Source organism: Chaetodon auriga, chromosome 16 (assembly GCF_051107435.1).
Source record: "Chaetodon auriga isolate fChaAug3 chromosome 16, fChaAug3.hap1, whole genome shotgun sequence".
In the NCBI taxonomy this organism is placed as follows: domain Eukaryota; kingdom Metazoa; phylum Chordata; class Actinopteri; order Chaetodontiformes; family Chaetodontidae; genus Chaetodon; species Chaetodon auriga.
Genome location: NC_135089.1, coordinates 432,501 through 440,000, shown reverse-complemented (window position 1 = coordinate 440,000; position 7,500 = coordinate 432,501). Strand labels below are relative to the sequence as shown.

Below are 7,500 nucleotides of genomic sequence, written 5' to 3'. Positions count from 1 at the left end.
AAGACGCTAACGGCTATGAAACAAAAAACACAGAACCTCAGTGTGAGGAGAGAAACGTTTTGTCGCCTCTGGGATCCGTTCGCTTCCAACACAAACTGGCCAATGAAAACACACTTTGGGATGGACACAGTGACTTTAAGTAAAGTTTACGATTCCATCTTTAAAAAGTTCGCGGTGACACTGGAGGTCTTTTTCAAAGCAGAGTCCACCAAGGTTGACCTGAAATTCATGGCAGTTTGATTGAAGTCCAGACTCCAGAGGACAGGAGGACAATCCAGACACAGTACTGTCTCCTCAAAGTCCACAGACTCACGTCCTGTTAGACATGGTCCGATTCACACGAGGAGCCCAGAGTCCACGGAGGCTGATGTCAGACTGTCCAATAAAGACATGAAGCATGAAGACTCGGTCACACCAGGAAGTAACGCGTCTTATAAGATCCCTGATTCTGGCTGGTGAACTGTCATACTGTGCTCTTGGCTGACGGCTAACTGCTAACATCTGGAAACCTGCTCGCACCAGTCAGTCAGATACCAGTTTTCTCCTCTGAGACCGTTTTGTTCTCAGTTTAAAACATCTCATTCAGTAAGAGTCATTAAAGAGGAGCAAGACGTGTGTTAGCTTGGTGGCTAACAAGTCTGCCCAAGTCAAACCACAAGTCTGTCTTTGTGGTTTGTACTCTGACAGAGGAGCTGTCAGAGAGACTCCCGGCTCTCCGTCCAATCAGAGCTCAGCTCTGTCAGGACAGTTTGTTATTGGTCAACTGCATAAATTCAATTTGAGCAAATTTGCGAGTGAAGGATTTGATGTTGCTGGTGTGACCGGGCTCACCTTTTGAAATGGACTGCATATCGAAAACTGAAAATGTAATTTACCCGAAGCATTCTGGGTAAAATGGGCAGAACACAAACCTTTGTGGTTATTTGGGCTGTGTTTAACTAAATGTGGACTTTGGGTGATTTTCCACCAAAATGCAGATTGAAAAAGGCCTCGTCAGTGTCCGCTCTGGTTCTGTTAGAGTCCCCCAAATGTCCCCCAAATGTCTCCCGGCTTCCTGTTGATGTTGAAAACTCAGCTGAGGTGACTTCAGGTCTCTTCCTATCAAACACCAAAATGCTGACCGGACTAAAAGACTCTGAACCTCGACGTCCGTTTAGTTGTGGACTTGTTCTGGTGGTCTAAGGTCGTCCTCAGCAGACAGTTTCCTCTTTGTGTAGGTTTTTCTCAGAGCACTTTAACGACTTTTGGTCCACGTTGGTTTGAAAGTTGAGACTGAAAGTTCGTTCTTCACCGTGGAAACAGGATTGGACCAACAATCCCTTAGAAACGTTCTGGAGCTTTCAGCATGGAGACGTCAGTCACTGCAGGGTTTGGACGGAAACCTGGTACGCTGCCGTCCGTCTGTACTCTTTGTTATAAATGACATGTCGGTCCTCAGAGCTCGTCCATGTGGACGTCTGAATGTCGCCTGATGACGAAGTTCTCGGCGCTGTCTGACAGGAACTGACAGCTGAAAACCCTGAGAGTCAGCTGAAAGCTCCAGAACTGAACAGACGTTGAGGTTTTGCTGTTTCTACAGTCAAGAATAAACTTTGAGCCTCGCTGAACAGTTTCAGTCAAAAGCTCACGGAGCCTCAAAGAGAGCAGCGCAACACCAAAGTTGCTGATAAAATGTTGAATTTTTCAAAAAATGAATCCCAACTTGATGTTCTTGCTAGCTAGCGTTAGCCAGCACTAGCATTAACCCACTGTAGCAAAGCGAGAAGGACCAAGTGGTTTTCCATCAGCTGATGTCGGCGAACACGAGGCAGCTGGTTCAGTTCTTCCAGAATGATTCAGAAGCCAAACGATGGTGAACGCTGCTCATGGTTTCTACAGCAAGCAGCTTGGGTCAGTTTCAGGCTTCACCATTTTAAAACGTTACCACGCTGGTACGTAGCATTTTAGGCACGTCCAGACACGTTAGCAGGAATAAAAGTTCAAACCAGAGCAGGAAGAGATGAACGAGGGGAAATAATCCTGTGCATCGACCAAAATGGATTCACGGTTTTTAGGTTTGTTTTTACATTTTGTTGCCAAACGTTTGTGATGTCATTGTTCTGAAAGTCAGGAAGAGTAAGAAACTGGGGATCCTAGAGGCGACCGGCCGCACGACTGTTGTGGCAGTATCACCAAAAAAATGAAAAAAAAAAGCTTATTGTGACAACTACTGAACTGTGACGTCACCTGGATGACGTCACCTGGATGACGTCACCTGGATGACGTCACCTGGATGACGTCAGAGGATCCTGACGTTTCACTGGAACTTGCTGGAGTTTGGATGGACTGGACTTACTGATTCAGACACTGGTTCTGAATGGGTTCTGGCCCAGCAGAGACTGGGAACACTGGAGCTGGGACCTGAGCGCCCTGCGGGGACACTTCCATGATGTCAAAACAGTGGGGGGGGGATAAGTATGAATACTGCACACTGAAGGACTGGAGACCCGCCGAGGGCTGAAGCTTGAAATGTGAACCGTTGTTTTTGATGTGGAGGAGCAGTGAAGTCGTAACCTGTCATTTTTGTGCAGTCACCTGTTAATAAAACAGTGTGGGCGGGGCTAAAGTCATCCTCAGGTGGAGCTCTCTTCTGTCTTTGACACTGTGAAAGTACAAAATGTCTTTAACAGTCGTCCCTCATTTCAACAGAATTTTCTCCAGTTTTCCTTTATTCAGACAAGCTGCTGTTTTTGTTATTCAAAAGACGAGTAACCGTGGTTACCAGAAAAACAATGGGACCACAGTGTCACCGTGTCCATCGGCTGTCTTCACGCCGTGACGGCGTCTCACCCGAAGACGAACTGAGTGGCGAGCGCTTGGTGTCTGAAAGGACCTTCAGCTATGCTGGCAGCTCTGTGAGGCTGTGCTAAATGCTAACTGCTTAGCAGGTACAAAGTTTACCATGTTCACCATCTTAGCTTGTTAGCATGCTAACATTAGCTAATTAGCAGTAAACACAAGGTGCAGTGCGTCGTTGGAGGTTACGATCATGTGGAGTCTTTGTGAGGCTCCAAACTGAAAGCACAAAGCTCCTCACCTGACTTCACCTGACCTTACCTGACCTGACCTCACCTGTTGAGGTGAAAACTACAGGTGATGTGACCTGTGGAGTTCACTTGTAACAGTATTTTTACCCTGTGTTAGTAGTACTTTTACTTCAGTTAAAGACCTGAATACATACTGTACTTTTCTCGTCTTGTAGCTGCAGCTGTTGTCTCATAATGTCTGTCTCTGCCAGGCGTCTCGTCCTTCTCTTCCTCTTCTTCTCTTATTTCTTAAATATCGACTCCTCTGCGCTGTTTGATGAAGACCAACTGTTCTCAGTAGAGTCAGACTAAAGACCAACAGTGGAGACGCAGACAGGATGTCTGCAGCAGGACTAGCTGAACACGGTAACTTCACAATAAAAGCGCTGTGGATTGTTTTATTATGATAACACTGAACGTTAAGAGAGCAGAGCAGTTAAACATGTGGGACAGTCAACCAATCAGAGCTGTTTTCACTTAGAATCAAAGTCCAGAGACTGAAGACACGTTGGTGTGTCAGAACTTTGTTTCTTCTTCTCTCCCATCATCATCTGTTGACACCTCAGATCGATCTGGCGGCCCTCTCTCGGGCCCGTCCCCTGGGTTGGACATACTGGACGGTGCCGTCAGAGACAGGCGGGAACATTGAGGCACTGCTCAATTTCAAGCTTCTGGCCACCGTCGGGCGCCACACCGCAGTCGGCTTGCGGCGTCCCAAAGAAGGTGGCCGGCTCCTTCAGACGACCAATGGTAGGACTGAAAGCGCGCGTGCATGCGCGCGCACACACACACACACACACACACACACACACACACACACACACACACACACACACACACACACACACACAGTCAGTACTTAACGTTGGCGGTAAATGAGCAGCTCAGCAGATCTCGTCCACATCGCACCGTCTCTACAGGAGGAGGCAGCGTGTCCCCCTGAACACAGGTGGAGGTGGTGAACGGGTGAATGCAGACACACCTCCCTCCACTCAGTGAACCCGTGCAGCCTGCTGCACCAGGTGAGCTCAGCGGGCGCAGACACAGGAACTCACTTGTAGTTACTGTAGTCAGGTACACAGCGTCTCCTCCTGAAGCGCTGAGACTTCCCTCCTCCACAGGACGGTTTACACAAACTCCACGACTCCCAGCCGTCCCAGGAGCCCTTCACTGCAGCGCGCATACATACACACACGCACACACACACACACACACAGAGCATGTGATTGGCTGTTGAAATCAGTCAGGTGGTTTAGTGAAGTCTGTCCAGAGCTCAGATGAGATGGAAGAGTTACTGACCAACGTGCTGTGTGTGCTGTGTGTGCACTCCGTGTGTACTGTGTGTACTGCGTGTACTGTGTGTGTCCCTCACAGTAGCAGCTGCTGACGTCGTAGCAGACGCGTCTCTCCGTCAGGGCTTCCCCGGGACAGATGGAGCCGTTGTGAGCTCGGTGGAGACACTGACGCTCTCGGGTCTGACTCCCGCCCACCATCTTACAGCGGATGTCCCGCCCACCGAATGGGGGCTTGCACGGGTTCCACGGCGACCACTCCGACCACGCCCCGTCCACTGCAAGGACACACGGTACACACATACATGAAGCGAGCGTGTGTGTGTGTGTGTGTGTGTGTGTGTGTGTGTGTGTGTGTGCAGCGACTGTCATGACTTCAACTGAACTGAACAAGTATTCAAATCCTGTACTTCAGTAAAAGTACAAATACATTCAGGTAAATGTACTCCACTACAAGTAAAAGGTCTGCATTTAAGATTCTACTCAGGTAACATTAGAAGTATTCTCAGCATCATGCAGTAAAAGTACAGAAACTGGTTTGAAGCTTTTTATTCTTGCTGTTGTAACAGGTAAAATTCCCCAGGTGTGGGATCTTATCTTATCTTATCTTATCTTATCTTATCTTATCGTATCTTATCTCGTTGTACCTGCAGCTGTTGTCTCATAATGTCTGTCCCTGCCAGGCATCTCGTCCTTCTCTTTCTCTTCTTTTCTTATTTCTTAAATATCAGCTCATTCGTGGTCAAATGCTCGGCGGCGTCTCTGCACAGAGACGCCTGAACAGATTTGTCCTGGTGTCACATAATGTGGAAGACGGAGAAGAAGAAGAGGAAGAAGAAAGGAGCATGAAGGACAGGTTCCTCCACACTCTCCTGAAGCACTAGTACTTGAGTAAATGTACTTAGTTACTCTGCAGAGACGGACGAGGACGTGATCGTGCTGCTGCCAAGGAACACAGAGTCACAGCTGATTGGCTGATTGTGGACCAACCCAGCGAGACTCTTGAGACTTGAGAATCAGCTGCTGAGAGGACAAAGTTTTCATGCAATAGAAGACAAGATCTTGACTGTACCTGGACAGTGGACGTTGGTCTTACAGATGCTGGTTTGACGTCCCTCTCCAGGACATGGCTGGCCCCCATGTTCAGGGGCGGGGCTGTCACATCTCCTGATTGATACCTGGAGCCCCACGCCACAGGTGACAGGACAGGAAGAGAAGGGAGACCAAGACCCCCAACCTCCGTCCACTGGTAGAGACAGACGGGACGACAAAGAAAGTTACTGTCTCTGTGTGGACACCTGGGAGTCCCATTATTTCCTGTGTTGTTGTTTGTGGTTGAGACAGTGTCACGTGTTCAGTGAGACAGGCAGACAGACACACAGGCGGACAGACGCAGACACACAGGTGGACAGACACACAGGCGGACAGACACACAGGCGGACAGACGCAGACACACAGGTGGACAGACACACAGGCGGACAGACACACAGGCGGACAGACGCAGACACACAGGTGGACAGACACACAGGCGGACAGACACACAGGCGGACAGACGCAGACACACAGGTGGACAGACACTCAGGTGGACAGACGCAGACACACAGGCGGACAGACACTCAGGTGGACAGACACACAGGCGGACAGACACTCAGGTGGACAGACACACAGGCGGACAGACGCAGACACACAGGTGGACAGACACACAGGCGGACAGACGCAGACACACAGGCGGACAGACACACAGGCGGACAGACACACAGGTGGACAGACACACAGGCGGACAGACGCAGACACACAGGCGGACAGACACACAGGCGGACAGACGCAGACACACAGGCGGACAGACACACAGGCGGACAGACACAGACACACAGGCGGACAGACACTCAGGTGGACAGACACACAGGCGGACAGACGCAGACACACAGGTGGACAGACACACAGGTGGACAGACGCAGACACACAGGTGGACAGACACACAGGCGGACAGACGCAGACACACAGGCGGACAGACGCAGACACACAGGCGGACAGACACACAGGCGGACAGACGCAGACACACAGGTGGACAGACACACAGGCGGACAGACACACAGGCGGACAGACGCAGACACACAGGCGGACAGACACACAGGCGGACAGACGCAGACACACAGGTGGACAGACACACAGGCGGACAGACACACAGGCGGACAGACACAGACACACAGGCGGACAGACACACAGGTGGACAGACGCAGACACACAGGCGGACAGACACACAGGCGGACAGACGCAGACACACAGGTGGACAGACACACAGGCGGACAGACACAGACACACAGGCGGACAGACACTCAGGTGGACAGACACACAGGCGGACAGACGCAGACACACAGGTGGACAGACACACAGGCGGACAGACACAGACACACAGGCGGACAGACGCAGACACACAGGCGGACAGACACTCAGGTGGACAGACACACAGGCGGACAGACGCAGACACACAGGTGGACAGACACACAGGCGGACAGACGCAGACACACAGGTGGACAGACACACAGGCGGACAGACACAGACACACAGGCGGACAGACACACAGGCGGACAGACACAGACACACAGGCGGACAGACGCAGACACACAGGTGGACAGACACACAGGCGGACAGACACAGACACACAGGTGGACAGACACACAGGCGGACAGACACAGACACACAGGCGGACAGACACACAGGTGTACCTGGGCAGTGAGGCAGTTGGTCGCAGTTTTCTGTCTGCGTATCATCACCGTGGCAACCTCTGCCGGGTGGCCTGGATGAAGGGGCGGGGTTAGAGCAGGAACGGTGGCGAGTCCTCACGGGGCTTTGTCCTCGTGGGACACAGGACACAGAACACTCACCCCAAGAAGACCAGCCGGACCAGAACCCGTCCACTGTCAGAGACACAGAGACAGACGGAGACAGACAGAGCGTATCAGTAACCGGTACAGCCCCGCCCCATGTCAACACGCCGCGTCAACACGTCCTTGTAGAATATTTATGTATCAGCTGATCTGACATAAACTGACCTGAGAACAGCTCAAAGTCAACATATTTAATGTTTTTCATTGATTTCTGTAAATATCTCTTATTGTGAATCTGATGCAGCAACACGTCTC

At 50.9% G+C, this 7,500-nt stretch overlaps 2 protein-coding genes across 3 annotated transcripts in view; one reads left to right on the top strand and one right to left on the bottom strand.

Moving 5' to 3' along the window:
- The window catches only part of LOC143334591 (uncharacterized), a 12,282-nt gene extending 9,673 nt beyond the window's left edge, over positions 1–2,609 (top strand). For both annotated transcript variants that reach the window (XM_076753446.1, XM_076753445.1), the window contains one exon: positions 1–2,609. This exon is cut by the window's left edge and continues 264 nt beyond it. The gene's annotated coding sequence lies outside the window, so the exon portion shown is untranslated.
- Positions 2,610–3,450: 841 nt separating this feature from the next.
- LOC143334593 (properdin-like) overlaps positions 3,451–7,500 on the bottom strand; it is a 7,079-nt gene continuing 3,029 nt past the window's right edge. Inside the window, exons 7-11 of the mRNA XM_076753448.1 lie at positions 7,084–7,275; positions 5,430–5,603; positions 4,438–4,635; positions 4,121–4,235; positions 3,451–3,821 (exon numbers count right to left, since the gene is read on the bottom strand). Coding sequence (XP_076609563.1) covers positions 3,692–3,821; positions 4,121–4,235; positions 4,438–4,635; positions 5,430–5,603; positions 7,084–7,275 — 809 coding nt within the window. The 3' untranslated portion in view covers positions 3,451–3,691. The remainder of the gene's footprint in view (positions 3,822–4,120; positions 4,236–4,437; positions 4,636–5,429; positions 5,604–7,083; positions 7,276–7,500) is intronic.